General features: G+C 56.4%; 1 protein-coding gene across 1 annotated transcript in view; it reads right to left on the bottom strand.

The window, feature by feature from the left end:
• Positions 1 to 21,866, bottom strand: part of NKD1 (NKD inhibitor of WNT signaling pathway 1) — an 82,426-nt gene that overhangs the window by 18,303 nt on the left and 42,257 nt on the right. Inside the window, exon 4 of the mRNA XM_046684150.1 lies at positions 9,958 to 10,024. Coding sequence (XP_046540106.1) covers positions 9,958 to 10,024 — 67 coding nt within the window. The remainder of the gene's footprint in view (positions 1 to 9,957; positions 10,025 to 21,866) is intronic.

The following is a 21,866-nucleotide window of genomic DNA, read 5'->3' as shown; positions in this document are numbered from 1 at the left end:
GGGGGGAGGGAGAGAGAGAGAGAGGGAGACATGGAGAGAGGGAGAGAGAGAGAGGGAGAGAGAGAGAGAAGAGCTTGAGGGGAGAAGGGGGAAATGCCTGAATGCCCAGCGCCCCACCCCCACCACAGGCCCAGCATCCCAGGCTCACTTAGGACCCCATGCTGGGAGAGGCATGGCCACTTTCTGGAGACTGTTTACCCTGGCAGGTAGCAGTGACCAGGGAGCAGGGTGGCACAGCCCAGCCAGGCGGAGCTGCCAACAGCTGGTGCCACCCAAGCAGCATGGGAAGAAGGACCAGAAAAGCCCTCCTGCAGCCCCGCCCTCCTGAGCAGGAAGAGCAGCTCAGGGTTCTGCCCCTGGGCTTGGGGTCGGGGTCACTTGGGGTCGTTGGGAGCCTGGCTCTGGGAAGCAGACTGTGCTCTCCAGCAGTCCAGGAGGCGCCGTTAAAATGCTTTAATTATTTAATTAAAATGCATTAATGTTGCTTATGATGCTTTTTGGGCAGATGGCAGAAAGGTGTCTCGAGGAGGCCCCTTTTCTATTTGCACAATCGCAGAGAGCTGGCTGAGCCCATTAAGCCTAGCACCTTATTCCGTAGGGTCCCATCTGGGATCTTTGGATTGACTCACAGGAGCCTGCCACATCCATGCAGACAGAAGGCAGGTTTCTTGAGAGCCGGAGCCCCATCGGCGACCACCCCTGGTCGCCCACAGTATCCAGAGCACACCATGCGTGCACAGGGCAGACATCCCACCGCAGTGTGCGAAACTGCGCCACCTCCCACAGGAGACAGGAGGAAGGCTGCAGGCCTAACACACCACAGATCCTGCAGGACCGAGGCTGGGAACTGGCAAGGCAGAGGGGAGGGCTGTAAACGGGTAGGTCTTTTCCTGACTCCCAGACTTGGGCTAAAATCTCGACCTTGGGTGATATCAGCAAATGCCAGCATATTTTAACACAATCCAGAGAGGCCTGGTTGACATTAAGCTTTGGAAGAAGAGACAAATTTGAGACACAGTTGTGACGACATCAGAAGGCCTGAAATCACTGCCACTCAAAGGCAGGCAGACGCCTCTCTCAGCCCAGCTACCTGGTGAGCTCTCTGTTGCTGCGACAGGAGACAACACAAGCCAGAGCCTCCTCGCTGGAGTTTGGACACTGGCCCTAAAGTGCCCGCAGCCTTTCTCGAGTGTCCACGTGCAGATGACCTGCTGCAAATCTTTCAGTCTCAGGCCGGCTTTCCCGGACGTTTCTGACTCCCCAGCCCTCCACAGCAGCTGTCAGAAGGAACGCAGATGAATTTCAGTATTAGCCTAGGCCAAATATAATTAGGCCGTAATCTGCTGCCCGCCCGCGAAAAAAGAAAGCGACCATATGCGCATTCCAGGCCAGACGGCTTCTGCATCATCTGCAGGAGGCTCTCCCGGGGGAGCGAGAGTCCCCGAGACACACAGCGTGGGCCGCCGTGCACACAGCAGGGGGCTGTACCAGGGATGCTGGCGCAGTCAGCGGGTGCACACATTATTTCATTAAAGTCCTCTTCAGAACACCACGCAGGCTGTGTTCCTGTCTGCGTTGCACCGAACAGGAAACTAAGCTCAGAAAGCAAACTCCATCAAGCCTTCCCCTGCTGGAACCGGCCTGCCTCTGCTGTCCGTCGGCCCGTCTCCTCCGAACCGCTTCTCGCTCTCTGACCCTGCCGTGTTCTCACGCTGTTATCCCTGCCAAGAACACTCGTTCCATCTCTCCAGCTCCCGCTCATCCTGCAGGGCTTCAGCTCAAGCCTCCCCATCGCTGAGAAGTGTGCCTCACGCCCTCAGGGGCTGGGTTCGGTTTGCCCCCTCAGTGAGCCTGTAACAAGCCCTATTTTCGTGATCCATTTAACTGGCTCCTCCTACCGTAGCCCATATGGACAATGCCTGTCACACTCCACGCAGGTGCCCCATCGTCACCGTGGAGCACCAGGAAGTAATGCAGCCAGGATTTGAACCCAGAAGGGGCAGAAACAGAAGAACTAAAATCCCAGTTGCCTGACTCCCTGGCCACTGTTTTCTCCACTCTGTCCCACCACAAGAGTTGACACCTGTCCCTGCCAGTCCTGCAACCATTGTCCTTCTCCTGATAATAGCAGCGGGGTTTCCTCTGGCAGCCCCCCGCCCCATCTCGGTCCATGCGGTTTATGGAAGGCTGATCCCACTCCAGCCTCAGGGACACACCCAGACCCAGACCCCACCCAGCTTCTTTCATCCTGAGGGCCACTGGGCCCGACCCAGTCAGCACCCATGGAGAGTCCACCGTGAAGCCAATGTAGCAAAGCCTCAGGGCCCCTCACTTGCACGGGCCCCTTCCAAGTTGGAATGGACCTAGCAGTGGTTCACAGGGTTGGCTGTTTTTGTGACACTTCCAAAATTAGGTATTTTACCCTCAATTGATTACGACTGCTGTCTCTTTCCATTCTGACTTCTCATACATCTGCTTGTGTCATGTGGTGTTGGAGAACACAGGCATTTCTGGAGTCAAGCCAAAGGGAAGTTGAGTTGGGGATCTATTTATTTAGGTTTAGCAGGATATATACATATAGTTCACAGTTATAAAAGAATTGTGGGGCCAGCCCGGTGGCGCAGCAGTTAGGTGTGCACGTTCCACTTTGGCGGCCTGGGGTTCACTGATATAGATCCTGTGTGCAGACCTACGCACCGCTTGGCATGCCACGCTATGGCAAGCATCCCACATATAAAGTAGAGGAAGATGGGCACGATGTTAGCTCAGGGCCAGTCTTCCTCAGCAAAAAGAGGAGGATTGGCAGCAGATGTTAGCTCAGGGCTAATCTTCCTCAAAAAGAAAAGAATTGTGTATTCTTTTTCTTAAAGAAGAGACCTCCCCTCTGAGGGGCCTCCCTGGTGGCATAGCAGTTAAGTTTGTGTGCTCCACTTCAGCGGCCTGGGGTTCACCAGTTTGGGTCCTGGGCACGGACCTACACACCGCTCATCAAGCCACGCTGAGGTAACATCCCACACAGATGAGCTAACAACTGGGATATACAACTGTGTACTGGGGCTTTGGGGGAGGTAAAACAGAAGGCCCCCCTCCCCCAAAATTGGATAAGCTTTGAGTCCAACAAAACCTAGATCCACCTTGACCAGTAAAGTGAGAACCAAACTTTTGCAAGAAATATCGAGACTTGAGGGCTCTCTTTCACGTGCTCACAGGATGTGAGCTCACAGGATGTGAGGGCCTGGAGCTTAGCAGGGGAGGCTAACAGAAGGGCAGAGTGAGAGACGATGGAGACAGAGAGGGAGCAAGCAAGTGCATGTATGCTGAGGACATGGTCTGAGCTCTTGCGTCCAGCCAGCACTTTTTAGGCAAGATCTACCCCAAGATTTTTCAATTTCATGAGCCAAAGCTTAAGAGAATTTGGGTTGAGATCCAAAAGAACCAAAAGAATCCTGACTTAACTGTCCCTCGCTCTGAGCCCCTGCTGCTCAGGAGGAATCACCACCCTCACCAGAACAACGGTTCGCCCCGCGCAGGCCTCTCGACGGCGGTTTCCCGCAGTTTCTGCCAGCAGGTGTCTACCCCTTCCTGAGGCCAGAAGTGCCACCCAGGGTCCTTTTCTCCACCATCCTGCCTCCCTGGGCCGCATGTCACTGTACGGAGATTTTACCGAGGACGAGTTGTGACTGAGGAGAGAGAGGAAAGGAAAAACAGGAGAAAAAGAAACCTTCCCAACTAACAGCCTTCGGGCCTCTCTGTCTCATCAGAGACTGAGGCTGACGGCCACTCTGCCGTGAGGCTTGAACGGGATGGAGATGAAACATCTGCTCGGGGAGGGAGGGGGAGAGGGAGAAAAAACCTTCTTTGGGCTAAAAATATCATGTCCCTTCCACTCTCCCCATCCCCGCCCAAGTTAAAACATGTGATGAAATTCAACTTTTAAAACCTCACCCCGAGCTCCTTGAAACTATTCAAGCCTCCTCGGTACCTGACCCCGGCCAGCGTTTCCACCGCGCAAGCTGAGCCTTTACGAAGAGCCGACTTGGGGCTGCTCGGGGCTGCAGCAGCTCCAACTGGCATCGCTGACACTGCCGGCGGGACGAGCCAGCAGGGTGCCGCCTGCCCCTCCTCCGGGGTCCTGGTGCTTTCCTGGGGACCCCCCTCCTGTCAGACTGCCAGGGACCCCAGGCAGCCCCCGGCTGACAGCCTTGCCCAGGGCCATGCCGGGTGGCCGTGGAGAAGTCCTCGCCCCACAAACAGTTGCTCCCGGGACCCCAGACTCAGTGTCCAGCTGCCCATTGGGCATCTCTACCTGGATGTCACACAGGCATCCTGAGCCCAACATGCCCAAAAACAAAAGCCTTGATTGTCACCTGACAAAATCTTCTCCTCAGAAGTGACACCCCCATTTCCTTCGTTCTTTGAGCCAAGGTGAAGGGGTATCGGGCAACCCTCTCTTTCCCTCATCCACCTCCTCCCCCACCCCGCCCCCGCCCCCTCCTGGCCCCACGGCTCCCACGCCATCCTCGCATCACCTCTCACCGGCACACCTGCGGTTGCCTCGGTCTCCCTCCTCCCTCCACATGGCCCATCCTCCCAAGAGGCCACAAAGATCTCGTTAAAATGGAAGTCAGAAGCCGGCACTCACCTCCCTAAAACTTTCCAACAGTTTCTCCTCAAAAGCAGCATCCAACCCAAGCACGGGGTCCCACCCTCCTGCCAACATCGCCAGCACGCGGGCCTCCTTTCTGCTCTTCCCCAAACCCCAAGTTCTGCTCTGGGGCTTTGTTCGCTCCTCCTGGCTGCTCTCCCCTCACATCCTCCCATGGCTGGCTCCTCCCTGGCATCTGCACCTCAGCTGAGATGTCACCTCCTCAGAGAGGCCTCGTCACACTCGACCCTTCACTAGGTTCCACCTCCTTGCCGGGCAGCACCACCTGACGCCCACGCACTCACTCCCTGGGTTATTCATTCACTGCCTGCCTCCTTCGCGTGAACACCTCGCGGCAGGGCCCGCCTGCCTTGTCCGTGGCCCCACACCCGCGGCAGGTCCTCAGTAAACACACGCTGTGGGAGGAGGAGCTGGAGGCCTGAGTTCTGGTGTCAGTTGGCTGTGACATCTTGGACGGGTTGCGTCCCCTCGCTGGGCCTGTTTTCCACCAAAAGTGAAGGGGACTAAAGGCCTCCCAGGGCCCCTGGGTCTGTGAAGGGCTCACATCTCAGACTGGGGCCTGGAGGGAGGGCCTGGGCCCCAACGGGGGTGGCCCGACTTCAGGGACTTCGTTCTTCTGGTGAGTATTTATCAGGCACTTACGGCACACCAGACTCCACGTCACACACCAGAGCAGAAGGAGACATTCAAGTGTCTAACAGGACTAAAAAAGCTTTGAAAACATGCCTTTTTTGATCTAGACTAGTAAATAATTATAAATATCAGTTGTCCCCTCTTCAAGACAGACGGGCCCATGAAACAGGAATCATGAGAGCTCACATACATGGGCACTGCTCTGTGCCAGGGCTGTGCTCTGGGCTTTCCTAAATGACCTTGCTGTGTTCACAGGAACCTGAGGAAGAAGTGCTATGAAACTGAAGCACAGAGAAGTTAAGTGACTTGCCCAAGGTCACACAGGGAGTTGTGGTAAAGCCAGGCTGGTCTGGCGTCTGACTTGCAAACTCCCAGAAAGTCAGAATAAAGGGAGGAGGGCGCCTCTCATGAACTCTGATGAGGTTGGGGTGGGGGACAAAGTTCGGGACCCATGCAGATTCGGAAGGGCCCTGAGCTTGCAGTGAGGCTGCTCAGCCCCCAGATCCCAGTTCCCAGCACCCTGGCCTGGCTTGGCAGGACCAGCCCCTCCAGGTACATCTGCCCTCGGGCCAACTGAGGCTGGACCAAGGTGATGCCTGCCCAGCAGCAGCCCCGGGAGGCTGGAGGGAGGGCCTGGGACCAGGCGGGGAGTGCTGACTTCAGTGGCCCTGAGGCCTCCTTTTGAGGGGCAGGACCAGCAGGCTGGGCTGGCTCTGTGGAGTTGGCTCTCTGTCGAAGATGCCAAGCAGACCGCACTTCACCTGCCCTCACCCCAAAGCAAAGAGGTCGGAAGACGAGAAATAGACACGATGTGGAGGGTCAGGGGGCAGAGGCCAGAGGGGGAGAGCCGGGAGTGAACCAAGAGGCTGGGCAGGGGTGGGGACAGCACCAGGCGGGAGGGAGAGCGGGGACCCAGAGAGAAGGGGCCTGTGACCATTTCTAGGTCTTTTGCTTCCGATGGGCACAGTGCAGAAGCTGCAACCTGTGCTGGTGGTGGGGGGGGGACGCCACCAGACCCAGAACTTCCCAGAGGTCGTCAGTGACATGGGTCTGCCAAACAGCCCTGGCACCAATTTTCACCTCAGGCCACAAGCCACAGGCTGCCACCACCTGTCGTCCTGCCCAACTAGGGTGGGGAGGGAGTCAGATGGGTGCTGGAAGGAAGCATGTGGCCGAGCCTCCCCCGTCTTCAGACCCCTGCTGGGTCAGCAGACGAGGGTCCCTCCCCCGCCACGCCCAGCCAGCTCAAGGAGCGTGGAACTTCAGATGTTTACTTTGTTCTCTCCACAGTTGAAAAGGAGCTCCGCAGCCAGCCCTGCGCCAGCCAGCCTTAATCTCCATCCCGCGAGCTCCCAGCTGGCCAGTTAAGGCGGTTAAGACGCTGGATTAGGGCCGGCTTTACATAACAACGCAGGAGCGAAAGCCATCCTCTCCTGGGATGGCTAAAGACTTCTTTTTATCTTCACGCCTCAGATGGCCTTTTTCTCCCTTACCCAGCCCTCCAGCCCGCCAAGAGGCAATGAACTTGGCCAACAGGAAGACAAAGAGGAGATTCAGGATCCAGCTTGCCCTCCCTTGGCCAGCAGCACAGAGGGCCGCCCGCAGCCCCAGCTCCAGGCCAGGTGGATGCTTCTCCCGGCCAGGCTCAGCAGCACTTGCTCTCACCAGGCCTGGCCGTGGGGTGGCCTGCGTCCACAGCCATGCCCCGCTCCTGCGGGGTGGCCAGAGAACCACAGACAGTCACAGGGTCCAGCATCCCTCCACGGAGTCTCAGGCCACGCAGGCCCAGGTACGACCCAGAGCAGCCCCACTCTTACCGCCCTATTTACTTATTGTTTTCGCTTTTCAATTCTGTTCTTAGTCTTTCATTCCAAAGAAATATATGATTACATTCTTCTTGTAAAGTTAAAACACTGACTACAGTTAATACCAGCATCCTCTTTGACCACTCTGCCCAATTTCAGTCTCCTCCTTGTATGTCCAGAGGACCTAGTGTTTCTGTCTGTCGGGGCCTCGAGCTACACAGTAATCCGCATCCATGGCACACACTCACCTAGACCAGGAAACAGAGTACTGTCCAGTGCCCTTGCTGACATAAAAGATAGCCTACGGTCTCCTAGGTGCTGTATCTTTCTGCAGCCTGATCTAACTGGTTGACATTTTGTGCTGCTGGGTCTGCTTTGGTTTGAAGAAAGAGGCCGAAAAGCTTGACCACCAACAACCTAGTCCAACCCCTAGTTGGGAAACTGAGGCAGGCTCATGACTTCCAACCCCCTCCTTGTCAGTGGTGGCACCAGCGTACCTGGACACCATCAGTGACTGGCAGCGCGCCCAGGCTGCCCTCAAGCCCAACATGGTGGGTCACCAGGGCACACCAAGTGCCACCAACCTCACACCTCTTCCCCAACAGGAGCGGGAAACCTGGGGCGCCTCATGTTAATCTCCCAGCCATCAACTGGTGTTTCTAAGTGCCGCCTCCAATGCAGTTCGTCCTCATTACACGGTGCCCAAGTCCTCTAAGGACCCAACAAGTCCAGCTCTATGTCACCACTCGTCATGTCACAGAGGGCGAGGGGACCCAGAGAGGGAGAGACTTGGCCAAGATCCACAGCAAGTCACTGCTGGAGCTGAGAGGGGCTCCTCGGCCAGTGTTCCTTCTTCATTACAACAGGGCTCCCCCTCTGAATGCAGACGTTGAACAATGTGACCCTTCCTTTCAGAGGGAGGTGCATTCCACGGGCAGGCCGTTTCACGTGTTTGCAGGGAAAGACATCTCGTGTGAAATCAATTATAAGATTTCAGACTGAGCCTCAATGGATAGAGAAGTGCCTCATTTTTGGCAGTAACCAGGGACTCAATAAATGATGGATAGGCAGATGGAGAGATAGACAGATGATAACTGGAGGACCGTTAAGCGGATTAAGTGATGAGTCATGGATGATGAATAGATGGGCAGAGGATGATTGGCTGTAGGTGGGTGGCTGGCTGATAGATAAGCGCTGGCTGGCTGATGGGCGGGTGACAGAAGAGTAGGCAGATGAATAAAGAGGCAATGGATGGAAGGATGGGTGGGTGATGGGTGGAGCAACAGACATGGATGAGTGTTGGATGGGTGGCTCATGGATCAGTGGGTGGGTGGATGATGGGAAGGCGATGAATAAGTGATGGGTAGATGAATGGATAGAGAGTGGAGAGGTGGATGGTTGGATAAATAGTGAATGGGTGACGGATGGAAGAGATGGAGGGATGGATGAACAAGAGAATGAACTTGCTAAAAAGTTACCACATGAATGAGCAAATCAATAGACAAATGGAGCAAGTGCTGAAGCCCACGTAATGAGTATCTGGGGTCACTCAATCTCCAGGGCTAACATCCTGCAGACCTTTACCCGACTCCCCAGATCTTCTCTAAGCAAGATCCTGGCATCTCTCCACGGAGACAAGGATGACAGCTGAGGCTCGGGAGAGCCCAGGAAACAATGAGAATCCAAGCCACTCAGCCACCAGACCCGTGGACAGACACGCTCAAGAGAAACACCCCACAGCCTGGACAAAGCCTTCCATCCATGGGACTCGGGACCTGCTCGTATTTGAGCAAAGTTTGATAGATACCTGGGCCCCCAGCCTACCTCCAACTCTCGCGCAACTGAGTGAGACTCTTACAAGAGTGCCTCTCAGAGTCACATGCATGAAGTCAGCTGAGGAGCCACCAAAAGCAGCCTGGATGCAGCAGCCCTTGCAGGGAGCCAGAAAGCCCACATTTATAAGAGCCTTCAGGCTGGATGAGGCCACAGTCCTCTGGTCTGGCCTAGGCTCCCCTTGAGGGCCTTTCGACACTGTCTGCTCTCCTCTCAGGGCCCTACAGGACCCCCGAGGCCTAGATTCCCCTAGACACTCTTGGCCCCCAGCTTCCTGAGGCTGCCCTCATTCAGAGATGCTCTTCTCTGATCCTGAGCATGAAATGGAAACACCACCACACTCAGCAAACGCCTTCAGACGCCTGCCGTTCCCTGCACCCACTCAGGGAGTCAAGCAGTGAAAAGGCCTTCATTCCCACTCTACAAACGTGGACATGGAGGCTCAGAAGGGTGACATGGCTTGCCCAAAGTGGAGTTGGTACTCCAGCGGCCAGGCGGCCCTCTACTCTAGTTCCGAATTCTTTCTGCAACAGAGTGCTTCCTCTTGGAGAGAGAAAGGACTGAGAGCTACAGAGGAGAAGGCGAGGGGCTGGCGGGGGTGTTAGTACATGGGGGTGCACACACTTGTGCTCCAGATGAGTGACGCGAACGGAGACATGGGGACATACAATAGCTCCTTTATGTTGTGCTGACTACATGCCTAACACACCTGAGGGGCCTGCAAGCAGCGACTGTGGTCACTGCCCACGGGGAAGCGACCTGTCCCAGGCTCCACAGGTCCCACAGGGCGGGGCCCGGCCACGCCCGAGGTGGTCTGGCTCCTCTCTGGGCGTGGACCTACAAAGCACAGCGCTTCCCTCCTGCTCCTCACCCCGTCCGCCCCCAGCCCTGCCCCGGAGAGTCAGAGTCCTGTCCTCTGCCCGGCCTGCAGATTCTCCAGGGGGTACACGGGGCACAAGGTAGACAGACGGCCCCATCCCTGCCTCACTGCTCCCTGGGGAGAGTAAGGGACTCCAGTACCTTCTAGTCGGAAGTCTTCCTCCTCCTCCTCGCTGAGTGTTTCTCTGAAAACTTCGCCCACGAGCTCCTAGAGGAAGACAAAGCAGGGACATCAAGGAAGTACCGGGGTCAGGTAGGAACCCGGTGTTGGGACGGGAAAGGGGGCAGCGTGAACGTGTGCCTGGCTGGTCACAAGGAAGAAGGGACCCTGTTCTGCATCTTCCAATGGGAATTTAGGTCAACGGAGACGGATCCTATCACACTCAAAAAGTGAATTATGGCAGTGCTTTTCAGGAAGTCACTTTTCCTCAGCCTACAGCCCAACACAAAACACTACACAGGACCACACCTCTCCTCAGACAGGAGGGTCTGCCACCTACCCTGGAAAAAGATAGAGACAAGATCAGAAAACGCCCCTCATCCATCCCTTCGAGCCAAGCTGATGGACTCAGCACCAACAAGCCTCCCCTGTGGGCCCGAGAAGAGATCTCAGTTTGGATCCTTCCTCCCGCAGCGGGTCCCAGGCAGGCCGTCTCCGTGGGTTTATGAAGAGGCCTGGGGTGCGCTAGAGCAGGTCCCAACTGCCCTTGAGATAAACCCAAACTCTTCAGTGTAAAACTGAGAGGCACGCATGCTCTGGCTCCAGCTGACCTTCAGTCATGCCTCCTGCATCACCCCAACGTGCACACCTTCCAGAAACTAGCCTGATCCTGCACACGCCTTGCCTGGCTGCTGCGCATGAGTTAAATATGTCTGGGAGGTCATCCCATACGGCTAGCTGCTCCCAACCAGCCTGGTCAGGCTGCCACGCAGGTGTTGTCAGGTTGGCAAGTTGAGTTTGGTTGGTCCACAGGCTGGGAAATTCCTTGGGTGTGAACGGAGGTCCCATCTCTCTGGCCACACCCCAGCAGAGGACTCTAAACAAAACAAGTCCTGCGATCAAAAAAGATTGCTTTAATCAAAGTTAAACGAGATCCCTTACCGCAGGGCCTCCGATGGTAATGGACACTGCGGATGTCCGAGCAGCAGCTTATGTTGAAGGCCTCAAACCTGTTTACACCGCAGAGTTTTGTTTTTCAAAAGCATCACATGGGATTCATGTTCCGAGGAACCCAGTTTGGGAAACACTCCTCCTTTTGGGGAGAGACGAGGGTCGGGGGTTATGCTGCCGTTTCTCCTGATGCCCACAGTGATGCTACGGCGATGCTTCTTGAACCACAAAATGACGGGCAATAAAAAAGCCCAGACTCAGCAGCTGTCACCAACTTCTCTTTTTGAAGAAAAAGTGAAAAGAAAAAAACTCCCTCTCCTTGAAAAACTAGGAGAAAAACCCTTTCTCTCAGATGCTTAAAAGAAAAACCAGTGCTCTTCTTCATTAACAAGGGAAGAACAACGCTTTGTACATCTGATCTTATCAACTGGACACAGCTGGGGGTCAGTCTTGTGTTTTTTTTAAAGATAAACAGCTAAGATTTTATGGATTAGGGTTGGTCTGCTCTGTTCTCTTTCTTCTTTCAAATCATTCTGGGGCATTACACACTCTTTCTTAAAGGTTGTTAAAACGCGGTCATTCAGACTCCTGGTGTCCCACTGATTTCAAAACCAGGTGTGCCCGTGACTTCCGATCTTCATTCCTCAGTCAGGACGCCGCTTTCTCCACCTCTGCCAATGACTATAATCACCGAACATTTCCTGGGCTTGTAAACTGGCTGCTTGTGTTAGCAGAGCTGAGCTGACAGGAGAACTGGGAGACGGTGACAGGAAAGGGACACACTCCGGTGGCATGATTAGATGGCTGGGACGCCCCAGCAGCCAACTAAAGCTGCTCTTTCGTGCCGGAGCAAGGCTGGCAGGCAGCACTTCCTCACAGGAGACCCAGCCGTCGTCGAGAGCCCAGGGCCTTGCCACTCCGAAGTCCGCTGGATGGGGCTCAGCACGGACCCGCCTGCTGCCAGCTCAGCCACCACCCCGGCAAGGCCCACGGGACCTGCACGACGGCCGCTTTCGAGCACTCGCGCCCCTTCACCAGCACACAGGGGAGTTCGAAGACCCCACACATCACCCCCAACAGAGCAGCCACCCCGGACCCCTGTAACCCGCCGCGCAGCTTGGGTAGCACACCACACGCCACGGCTCTCTGAGAAGAGCTGCCTGCTGCGAGGACCCGGCTCCAACATGTGAAAGGGATGTCTCTGCACACAAAGCAGAGTGCTGGCAGGTTCTGGGGTCGGCCTCTTCCCGCTAAACCATACCTGCTCTGCTCTGTGTAACACTTCGAAAGCTCCTCAGCACCATGGCCTGTGGACTCACTGTGCAGTGCAAAGGCTCAGCGATGGCACAAATTCACTTTATCCACTGAGCCAGACAGCCCCAGGCCTGTGGCGTGCAGTGTCTGTGGCTCTCCAGCTTCGAATCACTAGGTCAAGGCAATGTAGAACGCTGAGCCAGACCCAGGATCACACCCCGGCTCCATCGCCTCCCTCGCCCTGGGGCCAGCCACTGCCTCCTTGGGACCTCAGTCTACCTATCTGTAAAATGGGTCCAGTGATAAACCACCACAACAACACAGTTGACATTTACTGTGCATTCCTGTGTGCCAGGCACTTTATGCATATGTATAGTCTCCCTTAACCATCACAACAGCCCTGCTCTTTCCCTCTCTCAAGAAATAAATGCTCATAAAAATGACTTTCAAATGGTAAACTGAGAGGAATAATTGTCATTTTTTTCTGTAAAGAAAGTGCCCCCAACCTTCAAGGACCATATGAGACAGGAAAATAATGCCAATGACAGCCTCACATCATCTCCCCAGGGCCCAGGGGGCACGAGGTGCTGCCAGATGGAGCCCTCACAAGAGGCTCCGGGAACAGCGCTCCCACCAGCCCCTGTTCAATGAGGAGGCGCAGAGAGGCCAGGCGCGTGGCTCTGACCACCGGCCAGGGAGGGGAGAGCCAAGGCTCCAGCCGGCTCCTCCGATGCCAGCCTGAGCTCGTACGTAGAACCACGGTTCCTGAGGGCATGGGGACAGAGGTGGCCGAGAGTCCTGGCACTTGGCAGGGACCAAGGATCACACTCAAGGAAGTGCGAGAAAAACAGCACAGCCAGCAGCTCCAGTGGGCTAGTGGCTGAGTCCTGCGTCCGTCCTGCGGACACAAAGGCCCACAGCTCCTTCCCGTAGGCCCGGGATTCGGCCAAGCCCTGGCCGGGAGCCCTGCATGTGAGGTTTGGGGCCAGGCATTCAGCCCCCTCAAGAGCCATGAGCCCCACCAGTGCAGAGGGGTGAAGGACACGGAACTGGAGTGGGTCAGACCTTGGTTCAAATCCCAGCTCGGCCTCATATGAGCTGCGTCACCTGGGTGAGGAGCTTTAGATCCAACGTGCCTCAGTTTCCCCATTTGTACAGAGGGACGCTGCACTCACGATGCCTCCGGGTGAGTGTGAGGATTAGGTAAGCCACTGAAAATAATGTGTTTCCCACTGCGCCTGACACCACGGTCGGGACTCCAGAGCTCAGCAGTTGGCGCTCATCTCGTTTCCTCCTATTATCGTCAAATGGCTAGCAGAGCATTGCTGGGAGAAGCTGAAGGGCTCACCAGTCCCCAGGTGCCCCAGACATGAGAAACATGCTCCCTCCTGCCTGGCACACTGTCTTTGCTTTGCATCTAATCCTCATGGCAACCCTGTGAGTAGGACTTTCAGATGGAAAGACTAAAGCACAGAGAGGTTAATGACTTGCTCAAGGTCACACAGCTAGTAAGTGCCAGAGCCAGGACTGAAGGCAGGCGGCCTGCTGCAGGGCCCACACCCTCCCCACTGCCCTGTACAAAGCCCATGTGTGGGGCCTGGGGTGCACTGACCTCCCTTCACTGCTCCCTTTGTCTACTCAGCCATCACTCTGGACCCCCCCGGTCCCAGAACTCCTCTCCTCTGGCCTCCAGGACAGTTGGCCTCAGCCTCTGCTCCAAGTTCTGATCCCCAGACCTCCTGCCCTCCCTGCCTGGTGTCAGGCTGCCCTCTCCCCAGTGGCCTGGCTTGGTGGCCTCTCAGGCCAGAGACCCCTGACCTGCGTCCCTCCCAAGTCCCAGCACTGCCCCTCGTCTGCTCCACGCTGGGCTCCAGGAAGAGAGGCCTGAGTGTGCAGCCAGCACCAGCCCAGAGGCCAGAGCTGCAGGCACAATGCCTTATAAGGCCTCCAGGGACAGGAAACCACATCAAAGCAGAGCCTTGGGGAGCGAGCTGCAGTTTGGTTGGGGTTTTTCCTCTTTGTCTTTGAGACTTCATACTCCTGAGCTTAACGTCTTCCCCCACCGCCTGCCCCAGCAGTTCTTTGTCAATCTCTCTGTTCTCTAAGCACTAACAGATGTTAGTGCCACGGGGTTTCAAAGGAAACTCCTCGTGCCCATGGAACACGGCACAACTTACAGATTCCAAGAATGCACATGGCTGGGACGTGTGGGGAAGAGAAGGGTGGGAGGCAGGACCCAGCCACCCTGTCCCCTGAGAGCGCACAGTCTGCCCTCGAGCTGCCCCAGGAAATTCCTGGCAAGCTCTTTCCCAGCACCCACACAGAGCAGCCCGGCGGGCGTTCCCGGGCCCGCCACCACTGTGGGCAGGCCTCGCGGGGAGCGAGCCCCAGCGTCCAGGGCAGGGTTGCTTCATTCCCAGAACCCAGCTGGGCCGGGAGTCAGGGTGCCCGCCGGGCTGCCCTCGGCAGCTGAGTGACAGCAGACGTCTTACCCAACCCCTCTGGCCCCAACTTACCCTTCTGTAAAATGGGGATTTAGGGGGCCAGCCCACTGGTGCAGCAGTTAAGTTCATACATTCTGCTTCAGCGTCCCAGGGTCCACCGGTTCAGATCCCGGGTGCGGACCTACACACTGCTTGGCAAGCCATGCTGTGGCAGGTGTCCCACATATAAAGTAGAGGAGGATGGGCACAGATGTTCGCTCAGGGCCAGTCTTCCTCAGCAAAAAGAAAAGGATTGGCAGGAGATGTTAGCTCAGGGCCAATCTTCCTCAAAAGAAAAAGGGGGGAAGGGTTTAGATGTTGAAGAGGAGTCAGTGAGAAAATGCAGACAAAACACCCAGGGTGGCGTCTGATGCAAAGGTGGGGAACACAGTGAGTACGCCCCATCTGTAGTGCCCTACTTCTGTCACGTGCTTGGAAAATTCTCACATTTCGTCCTTGCAAAAACCTAACACACAGTGATTCAATGCTTCAGTGTCCACCGTGGGGCAACACCCACACGTGCACCCAGGAGGCACGTTCAAGGTCAGCGATGTTGAGAGCAGCACTGTTCCTACTGACCAACAGTCGGAAACCCGCTGAGTGCCCACTGAAGGAAACTGTGCCAGACCCACGCGGTGGAACAGCACGCGGTGGTTCGAAAGAACCGGGCGAATCTGTAAATAGTGACACGTGGAGCGCCACTCCCCAGGGAAGACACACAGGGTACGATGCTGCTTGCACATCTAGAAAACACCAAATACACACATGTACCATGAGATCACCCACGTGCACGCGAGCCATGGTGACCTGCAGGAAGGGGAAAGAGAAGATGGATGGAGGGTGAACAGGGTTCAGAAACTTTAGCCCTAATTTAACAAAACCCCACCCAACAACCCACTTTACAAAAGGGGGACCTGAGGCTCCGCCAGGAGATTACTGACTGGTCCAAAGTCACTTAAGGTGGGAAAGTGGCTGAGCTGGGTTAGAACTCCCCAGGCCTCCTTGTCTCCAGAATGGGGAGGCAGGCAGGCCAGGATGATGCTCAAAGACCCCTGAGAACAGACCCTCGGGGCTCCCTCCCCCTCCAGCAATGGGGCAGACCCCTTCTATAGGGCTACAGCCAGGAATTAAGAGTGGGAGAAAAACCAGGGCTGTCCACTTTCGGGGCCTCAGCAACCCGTCTCCAACACGCACCCCCAACCCGTGGACCTTTGCTACTTCCACCCCCAGGGCTTTCCCTGGCTCCAAATCCCACTCAGCCCGCAAGCACAGCAGGCTGGAAGTGCAGGGTTACCCACTGCACCCCAACCTGTGCGACACGCCAGCCAGCACGCAAAAGCCGTCATCAGGAATGGGCAGGGCGGGGGTTACCCACTGCACCCCAGCCCATGGACACGCTGGCCAGCGCACAAAGGCCATCGTCAGGAAAGAGCAGGGCGGGCGCAGCAGAGTTAGAAAGGACTCCCGGGCCTTGGCTCCAGTGAGAGGCCCGGAGGGGCTGGGGATTCCCTCCTCCCCGGGGATTGGGGGGAAACAGACTGGCCCCTCCCAGACATGAGCAGGACCTAGACCTCAAGGGGCTGCTTCCAAAGAGGAATGGCATTCTTCTCAAATGAGTGAAACGTGGGGCAGGCCGTTGGCCACTCCCTGAGGACACTGCAGTCTCCCATGGCCACAGGTCACCCAGTGGGGGCTCCGGGTTCTGCCTGTCCAGCATCTGTCCCCGGCCAGAGCTAAGCCAACTGGAGTCGTCCCCCAGGATCCCGCTCACAGGAGCTGGTGGGAAAGAAGTCTTCTCTGGTGCTCGCCCCAGGAGGGAGTTCACCCAGGGACAGAGACAGGCCAGCGCCCGGGAGAGGGCACCGGATCAAGGCCTCAGGCCCCATCGTCTCCAGAAGTAGGCTCTCCAACGACAGGAATCTGGGTCTGTTTTGCTCTAGCACAGTGCCTGATACACAGTAGACACTCAATAAATACTGCTGGATGAACCCTGGTCCAGGTGCACCCTCACCTGCCTTTCCTGGGGATGGGACAGTTACAGAAGCCACTAAACTGCCCTTGTTGCTTACAGCAATTCAGGGTGGGCCTCCCTTACCTCCAGCTGAAAGTTCTGACTCCCACAGCCCCCAGAACCAGGCCAGTCTCCTCAAATCCGAGCCCAGGATTCCCAGCCAAGCTTGGAAGGCAGGGGGAGGAAGCTGCTGCCGCCTGCTATGCTGCCAGTGGGCACCTCACAAGTGACCCCAAGCCCAGCTCGGGGAGCAGAGCCAGCCAGCGGAGCAGGGGAGGGACCTCTGAGGGCTGCAGCCTGCAGAGCCGGCCTGCACGTCTGGCCTGGGAGGACCAGGCCTTCAAGAGGCCAAAGACGTGTGGCAGTAATGAAAACTCCTTGGATTTCTCCCTGTTTCTATCTGCTCAAGATGTAACCCCTGTGCTCCTACCAGAACACCCCAGCCTCTGCCCTCCACAGCCCGGGGACTCCAGCCTGCGCTCACTTCCTGGACTTGATGGACTTCTTACCAGGAAGGTGGACAGCGGGCGAGGACTGGGATGGAGAGCTTAGCAGGAACGACTTCCGACCCTGGAGCCTGATTCTGGAGCCACCAGGTTCTCCTCCTTTGAGCCTCAGGCTCTAGACTGTACAGGGTACAAGTAATTCTCAAAGATGGGTTTGCCCAGCCCTGGAGGCAGCTGGCCACAGGCAGCCACAGGCCAGTCAAGTCCACATTCTGGACTGTCACCCCAGCAAGCGGACGGCATCCACAGCCCATCGTCCCAGCCTCCCCAGAACCAGGTCCCACCTGGGCTACCAGGAGTACTTAACACTTTTCTTTAAATTGGCGCGCTCTCTCTCTTTTTTTAAACCTAGTCTTGCTATAAGGAAGAAGATCAGCGAAATCACGGGTGTGATATCCCAGCTACAGTTGGGGTTTTAAAAAAAATAATGCACATTAAACAAATTTATAGCCATTAAAATACAAGAAGCCTACCACTTCCCTCACTCCCATCCCCAGCAGAACGAGGATCAGGCTTCCGGAACTGCAGGGTTTATAGAGCCTGAGTGGAAGTCCCCTGCCACCCACCCCACCCTTAGCCATTAGGCTGGTTCCGACAGGTGGGAAGGGGTTGGGGAGGAACGGGAGACACCAGGTGAGGCATGCACTGGTTGAGGATGGATGAAGGAAGGATGAAAGAAGCCTCTCGTGGTCCACTGGGCTCCTCCCACCCGGCCCAGGCCCTCCCCTAGGGCGCACGGAGTCGGAACGTGATTTCTAGGTGGGGAGAAAAATGGCTAACGCCAAGAGAAAACGGCAAAGTTTGGCATTACCCAGAATCTGCCCTAATCTCCAACCTTTGGGATGCCAGAGCTCTTACGAGGAGACAACGCAACGCGAGGCAGACTGCCCAGGGCCGGGCAGGGCTCGGGGCTCAGAGAGGTCGCTGTCAGCACGGCTGGAATTTCCCTACTAGACAGTGTTCAAAGGAGCTTCTCCAGGGGAAGGCAGGAGCCAACGGGCTTGTCGGGGTGGGGGAATTGAGGTCACCGGTGGAAAGGACTCAGTGATAATAATAACCAACATCTCTTGTATAAGGGCCTGACATAAGCCAAGTGCTCAGCTCAGCACATCGGGTGCACTGCTAAATGCCCCAAACCCTAGGAAAGGTGCCACTGTCACCCCACTGCAGCCATGAGGACACCGAGGCTTAGAGAAGTAAGCACCTCTCTAGAGGGGCTGATTTTAAGCTCCGGCTCCTCCGCTTTATACTGTATGATCTCTTATAAATGACTTCATCTGTCTGTGCCTCAGTTTCCCCACCTGAACACGGCAAGGACAGCACTCACCTGGCGGGGCTGCTGTGAAGGCAAGCAGAGAGGGCAGGTAGAGTGCCCAGCACACACCAAGCCGTCAGCACGTAACAAATGCAGCTGTCACTGCTCCTCTCTTCGGGCCCCTAATTTTCCTTCTCTGCCCCCCATCCTCTCTTCCACCCCCATGGTCCTCAAGGACATGGCACAGCTGATCAAAGCCAGCCCAGCACTGCCTCCCTCACCCCGATAAGGCCCCAGGCGGCATCCCGGCAGCTGCCTGCAAGCAGTACTTAGAGTCTCTGCCTCCTGCCTGCCCACTGGCCAGCCACGCAACTGCCAGCCGCACTGCTGACCCCACCATGCCACTGCCTGCCACACCACTGGTCCCCCATGCCACTGCCTGCCACACCACTGGTCCCCCATGCCACTGCCTGCCACACCACTGGTCCCCCATGCCACTGCCTGCCACACGGCTAGCCTGCCACACTAGTGACCTGCCACACCACACAGCCAGGTGCTGATAAAAGGAGAGGCCAAAGGGGCTGAGTGCCTCTGATCGTGCAGCAGCTGGGGCTGCCTCTGCCAGCAGCGCCTGGCCTCGGGACAGGCCCCGGCTCTGCTGCCAGGGTCCAGCGCGTGTGCCTGCCGAGCGGGTGGCTGCGAGCCAGGCTTCTTAAGACACACATCACTGTCATCTGTCAACCAGAGAATGGCCCACAGACCAGAGGCCACCTTGTTGTAGGGAAAGATGTCCCTTCCTGGGGCAGAAGCCAGTCCGATGGGGAGCCCGGTGCAGCCTGGGGCCTCAGGGACGTGTGATATTTCTCTCAGCCTTGGGAGTGAGGGGTTCCGGTGTCTTGCTTCTCCTAACTTACTTAAATGGATGGACTAAGAGCCTCTCACTTTGTACATCCCAGGAGTCCTCATTGTCATGAAAAACAAGAGAACAATGGTTTGGGCCAAACTCTGGGACCCTCCTGCTACACACACGCACACACACACACACTCACACACTCTCATATAATCACACACTCACACACACACACACACACTCACACACTCTCATATAATCACACACGCACACACACACACACACTCACACACTCTCATATAATCACACTCATATACACACACACATAATCGCACATACTCTGAAATAATCACACACTCATACACACACACACACACTCAGTCCACCCCATCTGGCCCTTAGGTTCCTGCAGAGACATCTTCCTGCCTCGCGGATCCTGGCCCTTCTCCCCGCCCCCACACCCAGCTGTGAGAACATCCCTCTCACCGGCTGGACTCCGGCTGCGGCCTCCAAACCCTGCCTGTGCCACTTCCTCTGCCAGGGCTCGCCTTGACTGGGGTGGAGTCCTAGTCCTTCCTTCGCCATGCGGCTGTTGACTCCCAACATCCCCACCTCACTGAATTTGGGCAGGATCAAGGGTCGCACCTCTGGGCTCCCAGAGGACTCAGTTCCTTCAGAATCTGAGCCGCGTACGTGTCACTAGGTGCCTGTAAGCCTCAGTGTCCATACCTGTAAAATGGGCCTGTGACACAGGAGCGCCTGGAGGTCACATAAGAAGGTGGACGGGAACGAACAAAAGGGTTAAAGGCTGCTCGGAGCACGGGCTTCCAGGGCGGCGGGGCTGTCGGGCAGGACAGCGGGCGAGGAGCAGCCCAGGGCCCGAGCCCGCTGCGTTAACAAACGGAAGAGGCAGATTCCGAGGTGTTCTGGAAGGATGCACTGCACGTTGATAACAGGGGCCACCCCAGGAGCAGGAACCAGAGCTAGGAGCTGTCCCCTTCAGCCGTCCAGCTTCCTGGACTATTTGGATTTTCGTTATCTCTCTACTCTTCTCTCTCTCTCTTAACCAAGAACATGCAATGGTTTTATAGTAAAAAGAAATTAAGCATTTGGAGTGGCTGTTTTGTTAGGCAGAATGACGCGGCCACAGTGCCAACTCAGCGTGTACACGCAGCTGGTCAACAGGCACCGCACGCTCCAGGGGTCCCTGCTGACTCCTGGCATCCCAGGCCGTACCCCCACAGTTCTTCCCTGTGCCCAACCGGGGCAGCTCCGTCCCATGACGCAGCCGGGAACCCGAGCCACGCTGCCGCTCTTCCGACACTGCGGTCAGTCCACAGCATACCCTGTCGGCTCCACTTTCAAGACATACCCTGAAACCCACTGGCTCTGGCCCCTCCTCACGCAGCACACGCTCTGGGCCACAGGGAGAGGCCGTCTTCCCTCACCAGAACCATGGCAATTGTTTTCTAGCTCTGCCATTGTCCCCCTACCCCATTCTCCAAAGTGCTACTGATGGCCCACAGAGCCCCAGCCAATCCATCTGCCCCATGGCCTCCCTGCTTCATCTTTTCCTTCCCTGGCCCCTCACTCTGCCCCAGCCTCCTCCCCTCCCTGCTGCAAACACACTTGGCACACTCCCGCCTCAGGGCCTTTGTACATGCTGTTGCCTCTGCCTGAAGTTCTCAGAGATCCCCTTCCCTCTTTGCTCCCACAAGTTTCAGCTCACCTCACCTCCTCGCCTAGATGAGGTCCTCCAAACCCCTACATTTAAAATTGCAGGCCCGCCCCCACTCCCTTCTCTGCCTTAGTTTTCTCTGGGGCACCTACTACCATCTGACTACCACATATCAAAGCCTGACAGAGGAGGCACTCAGCAAATACGTGCTGAACCATTCAATGTGGCTCTGTATTTACTGACTCACAAAAACATTCCCCGCATTTTCTTGAAAGAGAAAAACAGTTGCCAAAGAGCAGAGAGAATCCAATTGCATCCGCTAAAATTATCTGCAAGTGTTTCCATGCAACGCAGTCAGAGAGGCCCATCTGGAGAGACTGGCACCAAAATGTCCCCAGAGGTTGTGCCTGGGCGCTGGATTCAGTGCCATCAACTTGTCTGCTGTGAACAAGCGTGATCACTTCCACAGTCAGAAACAACGCAAAGCAGCCTCAAGAAAGCACACTGAGACACACAGAAATGGGCACCCGGTCGGTTCCAGGAGGGTCACACGCCAGAAGTCCGCTGGAAGGGTCTTGGCACCAGCAGGTGGCGAGGTTTGCAACTTTCCAGTGAAATGGGCAGGTTCCCGACTCCAGTGGGGATGGGAGGCGGAAGCAACAGGCCTCTCTACACCCCGTCCCCGCCGCTCCCTCCCAGGGCCATGCGGCACACAGACCACGCAGTGCACAGACCACGCAGTGCACAGACCACGAGGCGGCCACACCAGAAACCTGCCCACTTCTCTTTGCTCTCAGCTATGCGCGCACAGGAAGGCAGGGGTGGGGGGCTGGCAAAACCCGTTTCTGTCGTCATGTAATGCACACAGGGCTTTGAGTCCAGAAATGGCATGAGGCCAGCAG

This window comes from Equus quagga, chromosome 13 (genome assembly GCF_021613505.1).
Source record: "Equus quagga isolate Etosha38 chromosome 13, UCLA_HA_Equagga_1.0, whole genome shotgun sequence".
NCBI classification, from domain to species: Eukaryota; Metazoa; Chordata; class Mammalia; order Perissodactyla; family Equidae; genus Equus; species Equus quagga.
The sequence above is the reverse complement of the archived record's forward strand: the minus strand, read 5'-3'. Positions and strand labels throughout refer to the sequence as shown.